At 42.7% G+C, this 24,727-nt stretch overlaps 1 protein-coding gene across 30 annotated transcripts in view; it reads left to right on the top strand.

Annotated features, from left to right (window-relative positions):
• The window catches only part of CACNA1C (calcium voltage-gated channel subunit alpha1 C), a gene marked incomplete at its 5' end in the record, with an annotated part of 519,781 nt that overhangs the window by 42,330 nt on the left and 452,724 nt on the right, over positions 1 to 24,727 (top strand). For 7 of the 30 annotated variants that reach the window (XM_082240309.1, XM_082240326.1, XM_082240324.1 and 4 more), the window contains one exon: positions 11,981 to 12,968. The exons of 15 other annotated variants lie outside the window; for them this stretch is intronic. In XM_082240309.1, coding sequence (XP_082096435.1) covers positions 12,920 to 12,968 — 49 coding nt within the window. Of the gene's footprint in view, positions 1 to 11,977; positions 12,969 to 24,727 lie in introns of those variants that run through there. 8 more of the 30 variants (XM_082240318.1, XM_082240316.1, XM_082240320.1 and 5 more) reach the window with 4 other exon arrangements.

Consider the following 24,727-nt stretch of genomic DNA (forward strand, 5'->3'; position numbering starts at 1 on the left):
CAAAAAGAGTTATTCTGAGCAGCTTTATTGCAATTTTATTTCAGTGAACGATTTAAAAAGAATGACTCTAGGTAAAAATGTTTAGTGCTGCAATGGCAAAATGCAACCTGCTGGTTGAAATGAAAAATACGTGCCACATTTACCAGAACACCCTCATATAATTTTTTTCAAAGAAATCATTGTTCATCTTAGTGCAATTGGTAATTTTAAAGCAAAGAGGATTTGTATAATATGGCAAAAGGAATAGGGGGTTGTTGGGGTTGTTAAGACTTCTAATGGTAACAATTTTTAAAGGCAAATATTGATTGAAGTGGAAATAATGTGAATTTATGATGACCCTAATCCAAAATTACTATGATGGAAATCTTTAAAAGGTCTATCCAAAAAGCAAATTGAGGATTGTGATTGAATTGGGATGTTTGGAGGACAAATGTAGTTCAATTCACATTTTAAGGTGAGCATGCAGTTCAAAAGCACGTCAAAGTGCAAGTAGATAAATAGGTACTGCTCCGGCAGGAAGGTAAACGGCATTTCCGTGCGCTGCTCTGGTTCGCCAGAAGCGGCTTAGTCATGCTGGCCACATGACCCGGAAGCTGTACGCTGGCTCCCTCAGCCAATAAAGCGAGATGAGCGCCGCAACCCCAGAGTCAGCCACGACTGGACCTAATGGTCAGGGGTCCCTTTACCTTTACCTTTATACCTAACTTGCACTTCCCCAAACAATACATGAAATGAATCACAGCTGTCCTTTGACATTTGCACATCTCCAAATTTTGTGATGCTATTCTCCAACCAAATAATGTGCACACAGCTGAATATACAGTGGTGCCTCGCAAGATGAAAAGAATCCGTTCTGTGATTCTCTTCGTCTAGCGGTTTTTTCGTCTTGCGAAGCAAGCCCATTGACGGATTAGCGGATTAGCGCTATTAGCGGCTTTTAGCGGCTTTTAGCGGCTTATCTGCTGATCGGATCAGCTGATAAGCGGCTTAGCAGCTTAGAAAAAGGGGGGAAAGGAAAAAAAAACCAGCAGGAACTCGCAAGACATTGTCGTCTTGCGAAGCAAGTCCATAGGAAATTGGTTTTGCGAAGCACCTCCAAAACGGAAAACTCTTTCGTCTAGCGAGTTTTCCGTCTTGCGAGGCATTCGTCTTGCGGGGCACCACTGTATATGGGGGAAAGTTCATAAAAATTAGGGAATTTGCTTGTGAAAATGCATATATTAGGAAAAATTACATTAAATAAATGTAATGTGTACAAAATGTGTATTAAAGTATACTAAAATGTTGATAATTTTAAGGAGAATTTTTTAGTTTAAATTCCAAGCTGATGTGGAAATGCAGTGAAGTGGCTGAAAAAATTGACAGTTTTGTCCATCCATAGCAGTATTTGGTACTAAAAAAAAATGATCCCTGGTTTTAAAAAAGTGATGTTTGAAGCATATGTCATCATCATACCTGAAGTCAACATTAAGTGAGAATAATTTGGAAAGTCTTCCACAGCAAAATACGTGACACCTGGCACGTCACAGGTTAGAAAGAAAGCAGAGGTGCCAATCCAGTATTATAAATCCTGGCATGCACTACTCTGGCATTGAATTGATCTTATGCTGGCAGGGGTTCAGAGCATTAAGTAGCTGATATTCTCATGCCTAAAGTGACACACAGTGGTTAGAAGCCAAGTACTGCTGCAGCACAACCTTCATTTATTTCAATCAGAGGCCTTTTTAAGCACCTTTTGAATGGCAGCTACATTATTCAGGGCAGAATCCATAGGTTAGTGGGAGAGCACATGCTTTGCATGCAGAAGGTCCCAGACTCAATCTAGATAACAGGAGATGGGGAAACCAGAGCAGCCAGTACTGGGCTTGATGGATAAATAGTCTGGCCTGTGTTCTTTATGCCAAAACAGTGCACTGATACATATACATTAATTGCCCAAGCAGTCAGAAGTTACAGGGGTGAAGCTTTTGCCTGTAATGGACTTCTTTTGGAAGGAGGTCATAGGAAACTTATTGTGTTTTGTAATATATACATTTATTTAGAAATATACAGGTTGAGGGGTGTATGAGGTATTAGGTGAGGGGTAGTACCTCTGATGGGGGACATGTTGTGCTCCTCCTGGGGTAGTTTGTCTGCCTTTGGTCCCCACCCTGTACTCATTCTAAAGTGCATTCTGCTGGAAAGTTTGTAATCCATTTTGCATCAAGAATGCACTTCTCAAGCACTTGCTGAATACATGCATACACAGAGAGCACTTTCTCAAGTCATCTCCTATTGGGGCAAACCTATTGACCTGTAGGACTGTACTACTTCCCCGCACCACATTTAACTTGCCTATGAATGAAATGGACAAAATAGGAAGCAGCACAATAACTTAGCCACCTCTGTAAACCAATATAGATCCTCTGTCTATAGGTACGTGGTACCTCTAGTTACAAACTTAATTCATTCCGGAGGTCTGTTCTTAACCTGAAACTGTTCTTAACTAGAGGCATGCTTTCGCTAATGGGGCCTCTTGCTGCTGCTGCGTCACCAGCACATGATTTCCGTTCTCATCCTGGGGCAAAGTTTTCAACTCGAGGTTCCAGGTTAGCAGAGTTTGTAACCTGAAGCGTTTGTAACCGGAGGGGTTTGTAACTCGAGGTACCACTGTATATCAAAACACCAGTTTCTAGCCCCTCTCCTTTGAGAGAATGCAAATTATTATTATTATTATTATTATTATTATTATTATTATTATTATTATTATGTTTATTATATTTTAAAGAAGGAAAAGGTCTGTGGAAACACTAATTGACAGGAGGGTAATAGAGAACATTGTTGAGCACTAGTTTGAAAACATGCTGACCTGTACAGACAACACAGATAGTTGTGCTGCTTTAGATTATAACATCACACAAAGATGCAAGAACAGTTGCAAACTGTTACGTACATAAGATAACCCCTGTGAGTTTCAAAGGGTGTACACAGCCTCTTTCTCCCAGCCTGATTCACTAAGTGTGGGTTGAATAGAAACATCATCTTACTATGATCAACATTTAGGAAGTTGCTTTGGAGTTTGGTAATCAGTCTTGTAGGTTATATGACCCTGGGAAAAATTCACTTTAGACTTAAGGATATAATTGAAACCAGCATGTCTTGTTGCCATACAATAATTGACTGAAATCAATAGAATATGACTCATCTAAAGTAGATACAACGTGGTCACACCGGGAAGAATAATCATAGGCATCAATGTAGTAGAGGGAAGGAATACTGATTAAGGAATAGCATCACAGAAGGGGTATTGTAAATTATATACTGAGTCTGAATTAACGGTGCTCTATGCTGTCATGAAAAGAGGGCAAATATTGCACTGAGCTGAATTAGAGGAACCATGCAGTCACCAGTTCTTTTTCTGTACTCATCCCTAGTTAAACAAGACTAGGTTAAAGTTTCAGTAGTAGCCACCACACAGCACTGATCAGGAATAAACATATTTAGCTCCATAGTCAGCAACCTTTTCAGCAAATGCATTACAAATGTATACACCCTCCCTGTTCCTTGATGTGGATTTACTTCCAGGCTCAGTCAAGTAAGTAAAGCAATCTAAATAACCGTAGTCCATCTGAAAGAAAGGTTCTAGCTTACCCTCTAGCTTGCCACATTTACCCACCTGCAACCTTTCCCCCCTTGAGGTCACATCACAGCCAAGCCTAAAGCTTTGCCTTCTGACTGTGAGTTGAGGGAGGGGCACCATTCAGCCAATCTCAATCCCAAAGTATTGCTATGGCCAGCAGGTTGCTTCTATCTCCATGTAGAAAAACTATGTGACAGTAAATCTGTATCTTAATAAAGCTGTTGGCTCTCAGTCCTGGTTGTGCAGTTTTCCCTCCCTTCTGTTGGCATGATGGCAATCCAGTCCCATTGGCAGGTCTACTTTTCTGGTAGACCCAAGAACCAATGCATCTTTTCTGAACATCCTCAGAATCGTTTCCTTGAAGGTCCTCATGCTATAGCAGCAGGGCCATGAGGCTACTGCCTCAGGTGGCAGGGTCCACCAGGTCAGCAGATTCCAACGTATAGTAATATAATAGTACATTTAAAAACTGAAGTTATTAACTCACTTATGCTTATGCATTTAGCTCCATCATATTTTCAGGCATAGCCATGTTTATGTAGCTGAATGCAAAGGGCCCCCAAAAGGACTTCACACAGGGCTGCATAGACCATCAATCCACCACTGCTCCCAGGTCAGTGGGTGTAAGATTGCAGCCTAAGTCCCATTGAGTTCAGTGGGATTTACTTCTGAATAACTATGGTTAGGATCAGGCTGTTCTTCTCTGTTCCTACAAACACACACAAAGAAGGCCAATTTAATGACATTACCATCTATTTCCCAGGATGCATAATTTGTCTTCTCTTTTTGTGTGTATGAAACATTTATCCTCTTGTGGTGCTATAGTATAAAGCATAACTTCCCAAAAGAGTGTGAAGATAATCTACTAAAAATAGGCCTAGGAAGATAAAATATGCAGTAGCCATATGAAAAATTGTTATGAAGAAGACTATTTAAGGAAGCGAAATGATGCTTGGTTTTAAAAACACTTTGTGATAAAGATCCTTCCCTTGTAACTGCATTTCTCGTTTCTCCAACTATCACATGGGTGGTTCCTCCTATATCACCGGGATAGATGTTAGTATAGGAAACAGGAAACAAGGTGAGCAACTGTTGATTTTGTATAACAGTAGCTCTGACTTCCATGCTGAGTCCATGCTGAGTCCATGTGGAATAACAAATGATCAACCCCCCCCCTGAAATATGTCCTTTTAGGGTGATTGGCATTGTGATTTAGAACACTAGTTACTGTTGGCATCTCTGCCTTCTGCATTACTAGTTCCAGTGAGCACAAGTAATCCCTGAACTCAATGTAAAACTTAATCCACCAAGAAGATTGTCTTCCTCTTCTAATAATTCTGATTCATTCCCTCCATCCCCACTTCTTGCTTATCTAGCATGTGGTTGCAAAGCATACTACTACTACTACTACTACTAGTAGTAGTAGTAGTAGTAGCATCCATCAAAAACAATACATTTAAAAAAATCAAAGATAAGTCAATGACAGGTAATGTAACCTAACTAAAAGCATGAATAAACTTGCTGCTTATTTATCGTATATTACAGTTACAAGTTTCAAATTGGTCTTCCAACCAAGTCCACAATAAAGGAATGAGAGTTGACCATGAGAGTTTGCAAAGCAGTGTTTCCTAATGGATTGTACTCCAATAATGTATTTTATTGATTTATTATTTGGTATTTATATACTATAAGGTAATAAAATTAACATAACAGTTTAAAATAGTAAGAAATTGCTGGTAGATCAAACCTCTTCCTTAGTCATTATGAACTGTGACAGAATGTTGAGTGCATGGGATGCAGAACATTAGAAACTGCATTTCTATTTAGATAAAGATAATGAGTTTGATCCAAACAAAACTAGTTACTGTTAAAACCAATGGGAGAATTGACCGTTCCCAGGTTCTAAGCGGTGGATTTTAGCTTCCTTTTCCTCTTTTATTTGCAGATAAATGCGGTTCAAACCTTCCCCCCCTCCTCTCCTGCAAATCGGAGGGAAGATCGCTTTTCTGATGTTAGGATTTGTGTCCCTTTTCAAACGTCTTTCAGAGTTTCCGCTTACAGTCTCTTTGCTTTGATCCGTTTACAAGAAACGGAAGGCGGACTTCCTGTTTATGCCTCCCCGCTTCGGTGCCGAATTGCTTATTTTCCTCCCTTTAAATCCAATTTTATCCTACTCACGGGTAGTTACTTTTGAAGTCGAATTGTCCCAGGAAAAAGTCAGCGCTCTCCGATAACAGCTGTGCGGCTTCACTCCGCGGAAGAAGCAGTCGACTCTCAGCACCGCGCCGCTCACCCCGTTTCGCTCCGGAGCCCAAAAAAGGGTTCCTTCGCAGATTGGGGGGGTGCAAAAGGTGCCCGCCGAGTCCCACGTTCACAGGCTTCACCCGCCTGTGATTTTTGAAGGGTCCCCCTTCACCGCAGCGGTACAGACCCGATCCCGCGGAGCTGGTCCCTCGGAGAATCAGAGGGAATCCGCCATTACCGATGGCGCCAACCCGGAAGTCCAATAATAATAATAATAATAATAATAATAATAATAATAATAATAAAATTTATACCCCACCCATCTGGCTGGGTTTCCCCAGCCACTCTGGGTGGCTTCCAACAGAATATTAAAATACAATAGTCTATTAAACATTAAAAGCTTCCCTAAACAGGGCTGCCGTCAGATAATGAACATGACAAAGTAGAAGGTCAAAGGTCAGTGATCATACGGACACTGCTGTTCTTTTTGGGTGGAATTCCGTAAGGTACTGGCAATTCAGGTTACACAATTAAAGTCTGTTAGTGTTCTTGCACAACAAAGCCACTTCTCCCACAAATTGCATTTTTTTGCAGTAAGGAAAGTGACAGGTAAATGCACTGGAAAGTGTGGGGGAATTATTATATATTTATTTATACCCCACCTTCTTCCCTGACAGGGGTGCCATGTCATCTAACCTCCCTGCAAACAGAATACAGTAGAATGAATGCTCATTAAACAGCAAATAGTGCCATGTCTCCCTGCAAACAAATCAGGATGAATGCTCAATAAACAGGTCATCTGGAAGTACCCATCAATGAATAGGTGCACACAATAATACCCTCTCCAGACAGCACGATATGAGGTAGCACACAGCAGCATGTTCCTATTTCTATTATCAAAATTAGCATGAGGTCATAGAAGTGGAAGCTGATGTGTTTCATTTCTTAAGGTTGCTGGCTAGGTTTCTTTTCTTTTTTTTCTTACCACATCATGAATGCACATTTGGCTCCACTGTGTAACTCTTTTATTGTAGTAAGTTACTGACTGAAGAAATGCTGAATCAGGCAACTTTAATTTTATGATAAAAATTTCCTTGGGCTAAAGTAATTAGTGCCAACTTCATATATATATATGCTTTCTGTGCTGTTTTTCTACCAAGTCTTGTTTGCAGTAATTGGACTGAATAGCGTCCCATGGTGGGAACTTTGGCAGGCAGAGGCAAGAGGACAGGAGAGAGATTTCTAGATGGAAAGGACAACTTGCGTATGTGCCTGTGTACATATGTGATTTGGCTGGAAGATGACATCAGACTAATGCAGTCCATAAATTTGTGGCTTCCTGAGCCACATAGGGAGAATTTTTTTAAAAAACAAAAACACCACAAAAGCCTGTTATTCCATTTTTTTAAAAAAATGATGTTAAAGGTCTGGGGGAAATGAGGTTTCTTAAAAAACAACAGAAAAGTATATCTCCGCGACAAAATGAGAACGAAAGTCATGTATAATATACAATAGTGTCACACTCAAGTTGTGCTTACATATCTTCTTGGCCACCTGAATAAGCCTTAAGGCAGGTGTGGCTGCCTTGTTGCCTTCTAGTTATTGCTTGACTACAACTCCGGTCATCGCTGACCATTGGCCATGCTGGTCGGAGCTGATGGGAATTAACATTCAACAAAATCTGGAGGAGAACACATTAGCCACCCCTGCCTTAAGGTGCTACTGTCATAGGCCACTTGACCATGTGAATATCAAAGAGAGAGGAAATCACATTGTGGTGATGTAACTCAAATTGTGTTGTGGAAGTTATCCCCCTCTATCTGGGAATAAGCACCACTGTGTAAACATGCATAGGATGGCACTGTCAGTGTCCTCATAATTACCTGTTCCTTCCTGTTTATCAGCATCTCCGAGCAATGAGAACAATAATCTCTTCTTGGAAACAGCCCACATTGCTTGAACAGAAAGATGTTTTGGCTCTAAGCAAAATGCACGTCACTTCTATCCATAGCGACACTGGGCAGTGTTAAGGGCCTTTTCCACTTGAGTTTTCCTCGTGTGGGATGCTGCATGTGCATGTATGTTGTCCATGTGACTCTTACTGCCTCATAGGAAGCTGTGCCTTTTTAGTGATCAGGATGGTAACAGTTTTCTGTCTAAAAGGCCAGAATTGTCATCAGATCATCATCACAACCACCATCCTGCTTAAGTTCATGATCCTGGGGGGAGGTTTCTGAGTGTACATTGCAAATGTTCAGGGCAGCAAAATACCTTGATGGGTAGGTAGGAAAGGATAGGAAGAGTGGAAGTGCTGGGCAAAGAAGCAATGGGGAAGAGCAGGCGGGAGTAACAGAATAAATAGCAGTTTAAGAAGCAGAGACCCAAGTGAGGGTGCTTTTTTTGGGGGGGGGTGTTTCATATTCTTTTATTCACATATAAAACCTTTTCAGAGCAGCTTCCATTCCAGATAAAAACCATATGAATTCAAATGGCATAAATGGTGGAAGAGGAAAGGCAGAGGATTGAGGGAAAAGATTTAGAAGAAGTAGGGATCTGCGGAAAGGGGAAGCCAGGGAGAATGAAGAGCTGGAATAAATTACTGCAGAAGGTTTAAGGTCAGGAAGAACTGGTCGGTTCTTGGTAGGAAGTATGTGCATAATGAATAAATGTGGAAGCTAGAAAACAGGGAGCAAGGGAATGTAGCTAGCTCTAAGAAACTGGGGAGAGTTTCCCACATGTCATATTGTTATATTGTTATGTAGTTATGTTCATATTGCCCCCACTCCAAGCAGCGAGATGTTCTAGGGGTACAGGTTTGCTTTCTTTGGAAGAAAGGCATATTACTGTTTGAGGGTTATGTTTGAGGGTTTTCAATATAGACAGATGGGTAAAGGTTGAGCATAGATAGAGGCCTGGCCAATACATTTTTGCACCTGTGGGAAAATGCAAGATGGTGCCTGCCTCCCCGCCAGGGAAAAAGAGGTGAGTGAAGATCTACATTGGGAACAAGGGGGGGAAGAAAGTTCTACATCCGGATCTGCTGCCCCTGTGGATCCTGCCACCTGAGGCTGTTGCGTCACCTTGCTCCATGGGAGGGCCAGCCCTGGATGAAGCCACAGTTTAAACACTCCATCATACATCCAAATATGCCACCCCACATCAGAGCTCCACAAAGTGTACTGTATCCTTTAATGCTGTTAATTTACAGAGTTAAAAGTATTAACCACACATGATATTAAATATGGCACCTGCAGTGACACTGGTGTTTTAACAAAGATTAAAGCCAGTTGTGGAGTAATGTAAGAATTGCAGTAATTGCTCTGGTTCACCAGAAGTGGCTTAGTCATACTGGCCATATGACCCGGAAGCTGTACGCCAGCTCCCTCGGCCAATAAAGCGAGATGAGTGCCGCAACCCCAGAGTCGGTCACGACTGGACCTGATGGTCAGGGGTCCCTTTACCTTTACGTTTAAGAAGAGCTCACCCCATCATGGGGATTCAAACTGCTGACCTTCTGGTCAGCGGCTTAGTCATGCTGGCCACAAGACCAGGAAGCTGTCTGCGGACAAACGCCGGCTCCCTTGAGCAGTAAAGTGAGATGAGTGCCGCAACCCCAGTCGTCCACAACTGGATTTAACGGTCAGGGGTCTCTTTACCTTTACCTTTAAGAAGAGCTCTGCTGGATCATACCATAGGCCCATTCAGTCCAGCATCCTGTGCTTACAGTAGCCAGGCAGATGCCAAACATGTTATTTTTTTCTGTCCAGGCAGGGATTTTGTTGTTTAGTCATGTCCGACCCCATGGACCAGAGCATGCCAGGCACTCCTATCTTACACTACCTCCCACAGTTTAATCAAATTCATGTTGGTAGTTTCGAGAACATTGTCCAACCATTTCGTCCTCTGTCGTTCCCTTCATACCTAGATTAAATGTTCATTGTCTGGGATGGTGGGAAGTCTACCTCTGTTCCACTCAATAAATTCCTTTCTTTAACCATTTAGCTCTCATTCAAACACATCCCCTAAATATCCTGGACTACTCACACTCTTTTGTCAAATCCAGGAACTTGTAACCCTCCAGATTTCGAACTGAGCAGATGGATTTTTAGCCGCAGGTAACAGATTCTGGTAGTGACAAATCAGTTAATGCTTTAATCCTCCATCTCTCACTCATATGAAGAACAGCCTGCCTGTTTCCAAAGCACTACCTTCCGGCCAATTGCTAACACTTGAAAAGCCTGCTAGGACAACACGACAGAGGTGTTGTGATCACACTTGTGATGGGATTAAAAACTGAGCAGCTGTACAGCGAATGGCGGCGGTAGGAGGGGCATTTGGACAACTAAGTGCTGTTAATTTCCTTTTGAGATTTGTTTTCTTGTCTTCCCCAACCTGTTGTTGGCTGTGTGTCGTTCACAGTAATGTACCGCTGTGCTTTTAAAACTGCTTCGCTCTCCCGTCGCCGCCCTGTTCCCAAAGGTGTCTGCTGTGAAGTATTCAAGGCGAAGGAACTTCCTCTAGCAAACTTCGCCGCGAAAAGTTCGCGCGTTGCTGCCTTCGCCACGAACCCCTCAGTTCTCCCGCTTGTCCCGCCCCCACCCTCCCACTGCCCAGTGTCTGAGAAGACCCTCCAACCCTAAACCTGCATCCCTGGACCCTATTCGCATCGCAGACCCTCTTAAACTCAAATGACCTCTCGCGGTGCAGCGAATAAGCGTGTCAGGAGCGGATCTGTTCGCAAAGGCGAGCGAACCAAGGAGCTACTCCTGCTGCGCCTCTAGCAACGAATCGCGCTCTGTAAGCCTGGATTTTAGCCATTGGTTAGCGGCCTGCCCTTCCGCACTGCTGGGGATCAAGTCCCACTGAATTCCGCGGGGCTTACTCATGCGTAAGCGCGCAGCCCGGACGCAACGCGCGTGTATTGGGAACATAGGGAACAGGGCGTTCCGCGGGTCTTGCTTCCGAGTAAACACATATCAAAGCCGGGAGCTCGACGCGCTTCGCCGGCTTCTCGGAGAATCGCGGCGCTCCGCTAGCCAGCAACCCCCCAAGTGCGCAACTCAGCCCCGATTAGCTTCTCAGATCGCTGCGATGGAGAGGTGGCGGCATGCTCGGATAAAGGGGGACGTGCAGTGTACGTAGAGGCACACACACACGGCACGATCCACTCTGCACCGCTTGTTTAACATGGCAGCCCTGCGAGAGCCCCAGATAAGGCGCGCCACACACGCGCTGCCTGCCTGCCTGCCTGCCTGGCTTCCCAGCGGGCTGGCCAGGAGCCATCAGCATCTCGGCTGCTTTGGGGAAGGTGGGGACGCCTAAAGAGAGCGGACTCCTACCCCAGCGACAGGCAGGAGGGAGGTGGAACGCTGGGTGGAGGGGAGGAACGTCCCCTCCATCTCTCCTTCCAACCCCAGGTTTTTATTATTTTTTTTCGGTGTGTCTACTGTGGATTTGGAAAATCTCGGCTCTGTTAATCCGTTTCAACATCTGTGCCTCCTCTCTCGCCTCTGCTAGCGCTCTCTCTCTCTCTCTCTGTGTGTGTGTGTGTGTGTGTGTGTGTAGGTGTACACCAAGCTTCTCGGCAACAACTGATCAAACCCAACACACCAGCAACCCTTTTATTGCTATTGTGATGATTTATTGTTATTGGGTACGTGTGTGTGTGTGTGTGTGTGTTCAACCCCGCCCCTAAAAACAAAACAAAACAAAACAAAACACCGCTCTAATAAAGCTGCTACAGATTCTAGCAACATTATTTTGTCCCTTCTTTAACATGCAGATCACAGATAAATTTCAGCGCTGGAAAATTGCAGGCTTTTTTTTTTTTAAAGAGAGAGCACAATATTGACAAATCACACGGAGGGGGTCGATGTGGTTGGTGTGTGTCAGGGTTGCTAGAGCGGAGAAGAGAGGCGACCTCCGTCGTTGGGGAACCTTCCAACCGTCTGTTACTTTTTTGGAAAAAAAACCGTAAACCCCTATTTTACCTACCACGACCCCCTCCCCACTTTTCCCCCCCATGCAAGCCAGATTCAGCTTGCCTTCTTGACGTCATGTCTGTAGAAAAGGTTTCAGCAGCGGCAGCGGCAAAAACCCACCGCCAGGCGCAGTGAGCCGAGGGGAGGGGAGCGAGGGGCAGAGGGAGGCATGTTAAACTTTCAGATCAAGTCCTCCGGCTCCTAAAAAAAGCGAGGGGAGGTGCTTGCTGCTGCCGCCGCAGCCGCAGCTGGAACATCTGGAAGTGTTCATGGTGTCTGTCTGTCTGTCTGTCTAAAGGAGGAAGGAGGGGAGGGGGAGAGAAGCGGGAGCGAGTCTTCTGCTGAGGGAGGGGAGGGAGTGAGGGGCTGGGACTAGCGCTCTCTCTGCAGAAACAGCTCCCTGCCAACAGAGCGCGCGGAATTGGCTTCGAAGAGGAGAAGCAGCCGCCTTGGAACAGCTCTTCGAGGTCGCCTTTTTCTCTCAGTCCCGCTCGCTTCCCTCTCCTAGTTGGTGGATCTAAGCAAGAAAGACACTTGAACCCTCCTGAGATATTCTCTCTCCCCACCTACCCCCCGCTCCAGCACCCTTCTTGGATGCTTATGGTGTCCCCCCCTCCCCTCCCCTCGGCTGTTTTCTCCCACCTTCCTTTCCCTTGCTGATCTTTTCTCCTCTCCCCTCACCGTCTCCTCTTTTTAAAACAAACAAACAATAAAGATCTAAAGGAGCCGCTTCTCCTTCTGCCGCTTCTCGACGGTGTGAGCAGCGGCCAGAGGTGCTGGGCTCAATTCTTTGGCAGGGTCCCGGATGTTCTCTGAGGATGCTTTGCAATTGCACTAAAGGAGGCAGTAGTGGAAAGGATCAGTTTTTGGGCTTTGATGCAATCATGGGAATCAGGTAATAACCGAACGGGGGAATTTTAATCGTCGCAGAAGCTCCGGTTTCTTCCGTGAACTGTTCACCCCATCTGCTGTTGCTATTTCTTTTCTTTTTTTCCTTTTGGATTTGGAGGAATTAAAACCTTGGACTCCTGCTTGGGTTGTTTTTTTTGGGGGTGCTCCTCGTTCCTCTACTTAAATGGTCAATGAAAACAAGAGGATGTACATCCCAGAAGAAAACCACCAAGGTAAGCTCTATCCTGAGACCCCACAGTCTTGTCTCCCCCCCCTCCCTCCGTCTCCCTCTCCTCCCCCCTCTCCCCCTTACTGTCCTTTCCTTCTTCTGAAGATGCTGGAGAAAGCAACGTGAAGAGCGGGAGGGGAAAGGGTGGTGGGAGATAGTCCTCCGCCGCCACCACGCAGATGGGACCGCGGGTGACATGAGGAGAGATCTGATGCAGTGATCTTGTCAAGGCTGGTGGTCGCGGGAAACAAAACAAGCCCACCAAGCAACCCCCCCCCACGCTTTTTCTCCCCCAGCCTTATCCATGGCCAGCAATATTAAGCAAGGCAAAGTTGCTTTCTGGTGGTGGAAGAGTGTGTGGAGCTGGCAGGAGGGACGTCCAGGAGTTTGCAAGACCGAGGGTTGTTGCTTCAGATCTCGTCTTCGTTGCTTCTTCCAGGGCGGGCTAACCTTCCTCATAAAAAAAACAACCTACCATGTTTTTGGAGGCATGGGGAAGTTGGGGTCATTTTCGGGACCCCTCCCAATCCCCATTCCCTTCAGGATTTTGCAGCCCGATCCAGTGCATGTTTGCTCGGAAGTAACTTCCACTAAGTTCAACTCCAAAGGAAAGGGCTGTATGGTGGCCGTCTGCAGTCCTACGTACCCACTTACCCACAATTGAATGCAGTGGAGTTTACTTCCAAGTACGTGCGCATAGTCTTGCGCTGTTAGTAGAGGAAGTGGAACATTCTTAGGGATATCTGGGGTGGCAATGCCTCAACAGTTGGGAAGCAAAGCTCTCGATCTCTTTCCCACCTCATTAATTGGAACCTAATTGCAACGTCTCGAAATCCCTTGCCCAAGAGAGGGCCGCCTAGGCTGCCAACCAACCTATACCCAGTTACTTGTGAGTAAGCCCTATTGAACTCGATGAGACTTAAATATATGACTGCGCTGTTGGAGACTCTTTACCTCCTCCCTCTGCTATTCTCTGCCACCCATCACTCAGAGGATTGTGGCCTCCTTTTCATAGGTAGAAGGCAAATCCTGACGCCAGACAGACACAGGAGGGCTGCTGAATATGTGTGTTATGTACCTATTATATACCCCAAAAGAGGAGGATCTCCTGCTGTGGTGATGATTGCTTTTTAAACATTGAAAATAGGAAACACCCTTCCTTTTCTGTACCTATCCGAGCCAAACATCCCTGGAGGTGCTTTTAAGAGCAGCTTGTGAGACCAGGAGCTAGATCAAATCAACAAGGGTGGTGGGGAGATAACCTTTTTTCTTTTCTTTTAACTCTCCAAGTTATTATTGTTTCCTGGCAGTCCCCTCCAAAGGGGTTGTGATTTGGACTCTTCTGGTTAGCTTCTACTGGGTGGTTCCAACCCCACCCCTCTTGCTTAGATAGATGTACCAAAGAGACCCATCATCATGATTGTCTTAGTAGAGAGAAGTCTGCTGGCAGCTGTGTGTGTGTGTGCGCGCGCGTATGCTTGTGCACATGCATGTCCCTAAGACCCTTGTTCTTTCCATCTTCTCTGCACTCCATGATAAGGCAGGCTGCCCCTTACCTTTCCTCTTACCACCTGTCATTGCTCCTCTCATCTCACCCAGTAGCACCAGAGTGCTGAGATTCTTGGCACTGTGTGTCATAGGGTAGGAAGCAAGCAGTTATCTCCATGTAGAAATAGATCAATCCAGAGTATCTCCAGTTTAGTTTTCATTCAAGTATAGGGATCTCAAGGTACCAAAGATAGGAAAGGCAGTTGGAGTTGACAGCACTGAACCAATGGCTCAGATACTTATTCTTTCAAAGTGGGAAATATATGTGCTTGAACTCTTTCTTTGCTTAGCCCTAAAGGGATTTAGGCTGCAATCCTATATCCGCTTACTTGGGGCCCTCTTGATTCAACTTGCTGAGCTTACTTTTGAGTAGATTTATATGGGATTTCACGGTTAGTGGCAGAAGGGTGTCCAGGTGGGGGGGGAGAGAGTTCAGGACACCTGCACCTTTTTATAATGGTGTTAAACAGGGAATCTCAGCAGGTGTGACATACCAGAAAGCTTTAGCTCCTACATTCCTTCTCCACATTTCTTAAAAGTGCACAAGCCCTAGCCCTTTTGACACCTGGGCCATTCTTAAGGAGAGAGTGAAATCTACGTATATAAAAGTGTGCATTTGATTGTGGCACACTTGTGTGTGTGTGTAGATTTTTAAAAAGTTCCAGTGGTCAAAATCTTGTAATACACCGACCTGAAAAGATTATTTTTTTTTGTCATCACCATACCATAACAAGTACCCCAAAAAGGTGAGAGGCTGGGGTCTGTTGCATCTCGTGCCCTGTTTTGCTTTTGTCCTCTTAGCCATGTGCTTCTGTCACGCACTAGTATGTGTGTGCTTTGTGCTTTGCTGCTGACACCGCTACTGATAAGTGGACCAAAGCTCGGCCTCCATAGCAATATGCCAAATGCTATGGCAACCTGAATCCAGCTCCCTACTTACCAGCTGCAGTGATTATATAATATAGAGAGAGCAGGGTTGCCATCCTTCCTTTCTTGCTGCAGATTAATTTCTTGTTGCTCCCAGGCAAAAGGCAACACTTTTGCAGTGAAACTCCACATTTTGTGGCGGGAGGAACACTATAATAATTTGTGTTTATTTGACACTCCCCCAATAACATGACATGAGGGTTAAACCCGAAAATGATCACAAATAAAGAACCATCTGTAAACGTTTCATTTCTTGAAGGTCTTTTTGAAAACTTCCATCCTCACTAATCACCCTTTGCCTGATTTTAAACAATACAGTTATTCGTCACAAGTTTGCTACCTTTTTCCTCCCAAGGTCTCAGTCCTTAGGTTTTATAAGGATGGTCTCCATAGATTTTGTAGCCCAAACTATGTATTGGTTTGCGGTGATGATGGCGAAGAACAAAATTTACAACACACTAATCCTGGGATAGAGTGGTATAATTAGAGCAAAAGTGTTGAAAGGAAAGGATTAGAAAGATTATTGTAGAGGGAGAATCTGGCTGCCCATCTTTGCATTGGAAGAGTCTAATTTCAGGGAACTAAGAATTTCTCAGGTAACATTTCCCCAGAAGTTTCCAGCACAGAAATGAATTCTTAGCACACACGCACACACACATGATAACCTGTGTGATAACTTTGGGTAAGATGAATTGGAGTAGGCCTCACCTGTCCTTTATTGTTGTGCTCATACCAACCAACTAATTTACCTGACTTTCTGAACTGGAACTTAGGGAGTCAGCAAGCCACATGATAAGGCACTGGAAACTATATAATACAAACAGGAGAGTTTTATTGTTATCCATCCACACCACTTAGTTTCTTAATTATAAAAATATGTGTTCTTTTTACATTGTTCTTCTTATTTAATATTTTTTTCTTTCCTACACTTTACCATAGGGTCCCAGAATGGGTTACAACAATAAAATATACAATTATAAAACAAATAAAGTTGTGACCCTAAAACTTAAAAAAGCATTCTCATTCTATAGCTTACGGACAGAAATGTTATTAATATTTGGATTTAGCAGGACCCAGTACAATTTCTATTCCTCATTTATTGCAGGGAAAAAGAGGAGTTGTCTGAGCTGTTACTAATTTTTTCAAAATAAAAATAATCCTTCTGCATGTTTAATTGTCCCACCTAATAAACAATATTTTCGGGGGGTGGGGTGGTGGAAATAATTACTTTTGACTGTTGAGCATATGTCTTTTTAGAATATATGTGTTTTTTTGTGCTGGATGATTGAGGACGTACAAGAAAAAGCTTTTACAACTAGCTACATCATATTTAAAGTGCATGTGGGATTCAGAATCAACTCAGATAGGTATCTGTAAGGTATTTTATTGTGAACACTTTGCACTGGTAAAACTACAGAGTTGATTAATTAGGGAGGAGGGATCTTGATTTGCAATCCTCTATACACATTATGGAGTGCCTGGAGCTCAGCTGACCCATTTGAGTTACAAACTATAATTTCAGGTGTGCTTCAGAGCTTGTCACTACATGGTGCTGGCTATATTATGTTGACAGAGAAAGGGGCTGTTATCTGGGGAAACATGCTGGCCCAAGAGTTAAGCAATGAGCCTTTCAGTTATTTCACGACAGGATTATGAAGAGGGGCATGGTGATGGATGGTGCTGTGGGGATTCTACCTCTGCCAGAAGGTGGTGCTACAGGGCTAAGGAGTAAAAAAAACAACCTAAGTAATTGGAAAGTTCAGAGCATATCTATATACCACTCTCCTGGGAATCCTGGGGACTACAGTTCTGTGAGAGGCGATAGGTGCTAGGGATCTCCAAACAAATTATCAACAACCTCATCAAACTATGTGCTCCAGAAATCATTGGTCATGATGGGGAGCAATGACAGTTAAAAGTGATAGAAAGCTTGCATACATTTTCAGTGTAGATATGTCCTGATTGTCAGGAGAGACTGCTTACTGATACTTGCCCATCCTATATTAATAAATGATCTACGCCAAAGGCAGGACTCTCTATTCTTCATAGACAAGATCCTCTAAACGATTTATGCAAAAACACCCGGAATGCTTTCTGTTCACTTTTGGTTTTTGCTTATGTTATGCCATTTCAGCAGATTCCTACTGGTTTCTTATGCTACCAGAAGTAGGGCTTTTTGGGATGTATTCAAAACTAGGTCATCTTGTGGTCTCTCCCCCCTCCCACTTTTTATTGAAATTGTTCCTCATCAGTCTTCCCTGCGCCCCAGTCCTCAAATAACTTTCTTAACTATGTTACATAAAGGGATTTAGTCAGACACATCAGGTTACTCTCCCCTTTGTCTTTGTAAACAAGTACCGGTAATATATTCCCAGCAGAGGAGAAGCCAGCATTTAAAGAGTGAAAGATTTTAGGCCTTAATTTCATATGTAAAAATTACCAGTGCATTTCCCCAAAGTTCATAATTTATGGTTGACTTTTGTTTCATCCTGTTACAACACAAGCTCACTAGAAATCCATCTACCCATTAATTCACTCTCGCTATTTCTTTCCTATGTTCAGCTCGACAATTTGACGTTGGACATTTTTACAAGCCAGTCTTAAAGTGTGCTTCACCAGCATAAAAATTGTTAGGGTGGAGCATAAGTACAGCTACATCATTCTTTTTTTTTAAATTTTTTATTCCAAGTAACATTTTTACAGATCAGTTTCATTTGTTGAGACATTAGTGTTACATTAGGAAGAAAATGGGGAGAGAGGTAGAGGGGGGAAAGGCGAGTGGGGGTGGGGTCGGGTGGCGATGTTTCTATTTTACTTAATATATGTGTGGGGTTTCGTGTCAGCATCGCTTGTGCAGGTTCTCTGCTATTCGCTTGTGAAGTACAGCTACATCATTCTGATCACATCGCATATTATGGCATAGCAGTATCCAAGCACCATTATGACATTGTTGCAGTATTAATCGCAGGCGTTTAGTGTTTGGGATGGAAGTGACTTCTCAGAAATTATGCTGATAATCTCTCATCTTAAATTGTGGTTTTTGTTTTGAATTGCTGTGGTTAAAAATCATGCAGTGTGATATATATTCAAAATTAAATTTGCCCCCAAATTTAAGTATTTATTGGATTGAGGTTAGGGTTATCAAGTTAGATGATGTTTATGCATCTAATTGTGAGGACATATATTTTTAGTTTTGTAAATGCTGGGCTCATATGCACACTGACCTCAGAGTAAACTCACTTGAACACAGTGGGCTTTACTTTTGAGTAAATATGTGTGTTTTGAATAAAGATTGTGTTGCACTTCTAAGTACCCTCAGGTGCAGCCATTTAAGAGGCCCCTCTCTATCACTGGTTATAAGGAGGAATTAAAAGTAATAACAACAGGTGCTGCTTTTTGTTTTTGTTGCAATTAATCTTGAATATATATCCAAAAGCAACCCTTTGAATTTTGCTTGCTTGCTGAGCGTAGATGTGCTGGTGAACAAAATTACTGCAACATGTTATACGTGGGGCTGTCTCTGAAGACAGTTTGGAAACTGAGGCTGCTGCTGAATTCAGCGGCCAGGTTGCTCACTGGGGCAAGAGGGTTTGAGCACGTTACACCGATTCTGCCCTGACTGCACTGGCTGACAATTAATTTCCAGGCCCAATTCAACGTACTGCTTTTGACCTATAACACCTTAAATGGCTCAGAACCGCAATACCTCAAGAATTGCCTCTTTTTATATGAACTGATTTGAACCCTGCAATCATCATCTGAGGCCCTTCTTTGTGTGCCTCCTCCATGAGCGGTCTGGAGGGTGGAGGTACGAGAGTGGGCCTTTTCTGCAGTGGCTCCTCATTTTTGGAATGTTCTCTCCAGGAAGGCTCGCCCGACACCTTCATTACATATCTTTAGACTCCAGGGGAGAAACATTCCTCTTCTCCCAAACCTTTGGCTTAATTAAACAATTGATGGTCTTTTAAAGTGTGTGTTCTCAGGGGAGTTATCGTTTTTGTTTGTTTCTATGTTATGTATTTCTGCGTTTTTATATTGCAAACCACCCTGAGATCCTTGGTGAAGGGTGGTACATAAATTTAATAACAAACAAACAAACAAACAAACAAACACAGTCTTTGCTATAATTTTATAGCCAATGATTACTTAGTCTTTACCCTCAAACTGTAACATTAGCATTTGGGAGTTTAAAAATTAGAATGCATGACTCCCAGGAAGGTGATGGTGGGCAAACAGCTGATGGACAGGGAAAGGACAAGAGGGGTTGTGTATAAATTATTGCTGTGGTCTATGGTGCTGGAGAACCACAACAGAAAAGGGTTAATGGAGTCCCATCCTCTGCATCTGTACATCAGTTAAGGTGGTCGAGTGTCCTTCTTTACAGAGACCCATCCTGTGTATATGAAGGGCTGTCCACTCTGGTTTAAAGATAAAGAACCATAAGGAGGGAGAGCAGGAGGGGTCTTGAAGTTGCTCATCCACAGTTTGCCACTTGAACAGCAAACTGAGTAGGCAGTTGCAGAGGTCACCTGTTCACAGTCTTGTTCCCTGCTATGGTGAGATGTATTCTGTTTCTATTTAAATAATAGCCATTTTTTTCTAAATGTACATGTAGACATATAAATTAGCATGTGCAAAGTGTTATGCAAATCACTGTCGTCTTCTTTGGAAATGTATACCTGGCTACCCTAGTGTCAAGTCGTCTTGTGCTATAAGATAACATTTCCAGACTGCGGTTGTTTGGGGGTAGGATTCAAACACAAATTCAGGCTGCAGAATTATAGTTGCTTGGGAGATCTTGTGCAACAAATCCAGTTCCCCAAAAGATTGAACAATAAGGAAAGTGATGGGAAATGCACAGGAAAATGTACGATAATATAGCTTTGGTGCAACATCATTTAACCGGCACACAAATCAGAACAAGTGCTCATTTAATAGCCAATGTTGCCTCATCTCCCTGCAAACAAATCAGCATGAATGCTCAATAAATATGTTATTTGGAAGCGCCCTTAGCTACTGTCATTGTATTTCTTTCTTTTTCTGTTTTTGCACAACAGAATGGAAAAGGCGAAATACAAAGATCAGTTGTGGGACAGGAGCATAAAGAAATGACAAATATGTTCCCCGACCCAAAGTGTCCTACATAAAAAGCAGCTTTATAAACATGCTGGAGTTATAAGTGAACTGCAGCTGTATTTCTCTGCTCATTTTGGTTCTTCTGAAATCATGGCTGAATAGTAATACTGATGCATGCATGTATTCAGGGGCATTCTGCACTCAACTCACCGTAAAAGGATTTTTTTTAAAAAAAAAGATGGCAAGCTTCGAGATAGAAGTTTTATTTAGGTTAGGCAACTGTCTAAGGGGCTCCTCTAATTGGTTCTAGCAGAGCTTTTCCTCTAGTGGCAACTCCGTTTAAACTCTTTAAGGTCGAATAAATTGCTCTGTAATGCTAAAAAAAACCCAAAACCCCCACATATATACAGATGTTCCCAAAATGAGTAATCACCTTCTGTGCTTCCCCCCCCCCAAGTACCACAGGTTGTATTGAAGAATGGCTAATTGAAATATATTTTTATGGTTCAGGAACAGGGATATGTACTTGTCTTTAAAAGGGATCCAGCAGTATTGTTTCCTCCTTGTTTTCATTCCTCTCTTAGTCTATCTGAATTCAGATATTTCGATTGGGGTGGGGGCACTCACATAGTAAAGTCCTCCCAGGCTACAGCACTTCAAAATGTGGATGAAGGAATGCCATATCTATCTATCATCTATCTATCTATCTATCTATCTATCTATCTATCTATCTTTTGTTGTTGTTTAGTCGTTTAGTCATGTCCGACTCTTCGTGACCTCACGGACCAGAGCATGTCTATCTATAATATGGACCAGATATAATATGGACCATGGACCAGAGCTATCTATCTATCTATCTATCTATCTATCTATCTATCTATCTATCTATCTATAATATTGGTCTTGGTCTGATGAGACTTTAACACCTACTAAGATGGTTTTTATAGTGTTGATTTTCATACTGCTGTTCTTTTGATTGTTGCTTCATTATTTTATTATGTTGATTGTTTCTTTATGAACCCCCCTTGAAATGCTTACTGAAGGGTGTAAAGCTACAAAATAAATAGTGCCCTTTATCAAACTCTCCTGCATTTTGAAAGCTAGCAGCTCGGAAAGTCTGTCTTTAGGCTTCTCCCTTATACTCTTGATTTCCATGTTCAGTTTTTTTACACTGAGCAGCATTTAAAAAAGAAAAACATTTCCCTGTCCCTGAACTCTGAAATGGTATATGTCCATTTTCATGATATTTGAACTAGCCCAGTACAGGAACTAACAACAGTTGAGGTTTGTTACACTTAAGCAACTGTTTGTGTGAATGTGACCATACGCAAAATGCAAACTAACTGGGGTTTCATTACTAAACCATACTTTAATTATTACATGTGCTGAATGTTGTGACAATTTCTTATTAACTTGCTGTAACAATATGACGGTTGAATTGACTATGAAATAAAGTGCATTAGGCTGAAACTCAAAACAGACTTACTAGTAAGAAGTAACCTCCCTTGAACACAGTGGGACTTCTTTCTGAGTAAGCATGCCTAGGATTGTGCCAGTATTAAATTATTTGTCAGCAGGATGGAATCAATGAATGGCCATTTAATTTAGGCATTGGGCTGAACCCAACTGTGCTTTGCTCAGAATTGACCCACTGAAATTAATGAACTTAAGTTAGCCATGTCAATTAATTTCAATGGGTCTACTCTGAGTCAAACTAACATTGGATACAACCCTTGGTTTATTACTATTATCATTGATTATTAGTATTATTCAAGACACTTATTCTAACCCTGTGTATTATTCTGACCATGTGCTTTGGTTTAACTCAAGTTAATAATGACATTAAATCATTTAAAGGGTGCATTTTGCACACGAGCTTCCCTCTTAGGGCAAATAGAAGTTTCAGGGTGCAATGTTTCTGTTGGAAAAACAGCTCAGGGGGAAAGAATTAACTTCCTTTCCCCATGCTGTGGCCCTGATCCAGATAGGGGACCCTCGTGGCTGCTTTTTATTATTATAAAAAAGACATTTATAGGCAATCATGCATTTTACATATTGTCTGGTTTGGTCCACTTTATATCCTACAGCAACCCTGGACAATAAGTCAGTATTTTTATCCACATAATGCAGATTTGGGGGTCTGGGGTTGAAGCTCAGAAGTGTGGTTTGCAAATTTCACTGCAGATATGAGATTTGAACTAAGAGCGCTGCCTTTTAGTTGTTGTGCTGAAGTAAATTTCATCTGCAGGGAATGGGGTCAACTAAAAAATAATCACAACTTTCTCATACCCTAAAAGATTATAGGACAGAAGTGGCATCTAATATTTCAATCCAAGGCAAGGGAAAGACTAAGCAAAAAGGTTACAGTTCAAGGACTCAAACATAATGACAGGGAGCAGCCTATTTGCTCTTTTTTATATTTTGCTCTAGTCTAAATCCTGTCCACTATATTATATTGATCAGCTCTCATTTACTGGCATTTTTAAGTCTTCTGTCCCAAAGTTGCCCCACAAGGTGTGATGACCTGTCTTTCAATTTCAAATCCAGAAGTGAAAGAAGGTGCAGAGTGTGGGTACCAACCTTTTTGGGCCAGTGGGCACATTTGGAATTTTTCAAAAATGTCATGAGCACCAGTCACAAAATGGCTGCCATGAGAGTGTGCATAACACAAAATGGCTCCATTGGGCACATGGCATAACACAGAATTTCTGCCTTATCTAAAAGGGCAGAAAAGTTGACATGGCCACAAAATGGTGTGAATATGTTCCCTTATCAGCCCCCCATCAATGTGGAAAAGGCATTCACTGCTGCATTGACTCACAGATAAAAGCTCTTTGCAACTCTTGGGTGGGTGTCCAGTCTTGGCATCCAATGAAATGTGAGTATCTTAAAGGGGCTTGTTCCATGCAGGAAAGGCTGAGCCAGTGTAAAAAATAACTGATCAGGAATAGCCATCTCTTGTACGCTGGAGAGTTTTGAGGACATACTGAGAACTTCTACAGACACCACAGAAGGTACTGGCAGGCACATTGGTGCCTGCATGTGCCACACTGGCGACCGCTGCTACAGAGGCAGTGGAAGCTGCAATAATGCAATTTGGTGTTGGAACATTTAAAAGGAGTGAGGACTCCCCTCATCAACCACCAACATTTTTACTCATCCTCACTAAATGGGTTGTTTATGCATTTTACTCAGCAGAAGATTCCACCATGTTCAATAGGGGTTGCTACCTACTAAATGTCTTTCAACGTAAAACATATTCTGAAACATGCTTCTAGATTATTTAGTTCCCAGCATGTAACGTTTGCCTTGGGGTGTTTTGGAAAACAAAACAGTTGAAAAGACTGAACATGACACCATAATTATAAAATAAATGTGGACTAATAAAGTAATTAAGCCAACATTTCTTCCTATAAGCATTACAAGGGAACAGGTACCCTCATGTTGTTGATCAAATTTCAGATTGTTTTTTTTTTCCAAGAGGAGAAGAAGAAAGAGAAAAGGGATGTCTGTTTTTCTCAGATGGATATAAAAGGGCATTTACAAAGCCTGCCTTCTCAAAATGTGATGCTTAATGGTGAACTTGTGAAGTTCCCTTCTGCAGATTTCATGTCCAATTTTGTCAGACAAAATAAGCTTTTAAGATACATGGGGTAACAATTGCAGAGTTTGTCTCTGCAAGGCAGTCTGGGCATATCGCATTCCAGCTGCATTTGCTCTCCTTCGTGCATTATTGACCACAATACTAATTCTGAAATTGTAACCTGTCTTAAATTATCTCATTACAAGCACCACAATGCATGTGTTGTAGATAAAGGAGGAGCAATGGTTTTCATTCTGGAGTTCATGTGACTTCACATAAAATTTATTTCAAAACCACAGGAGTCTCTGTGGTAAAAGGTTTAAGTGCATGACACATGTAAGAGAGCTCCACTGTGACACCCACTGACACTTCTGTGGTGGCTGTTCATGTGCTCAAATTCCAGAGCTATATAAGGGCGTGACTGGAAGCTCATAAATGTGATCCAGAATGTAAGAGACTTCTGTGCTACAGAAAGAAGCAGTAAATGGGAAGGAAAGAGATTGTTTCAGGGCTTGGACTGGGAAGACTGGATGGTGGGTAGGAGGCAGAGCAATGGGGAGCAGTGATTAAGTTGGAAATGGAGGTCTGATGGGGGGAGATACTGTGCTGTCATTTGCCATTTCAGTAGG

Source organism: Podarcis vaucheri (genome assembly GCF_965113315.1).
Source record: "Podarcis vaucheri genome assembly, chromosome: 10".
In the NCBI taxonomy this organism is placed as follows: Eukaryota; Metazoa; Chordata; class Lepidosauria; order Squamata; family Lacertidae; genus Podarcis; species Podarcis vaucheri.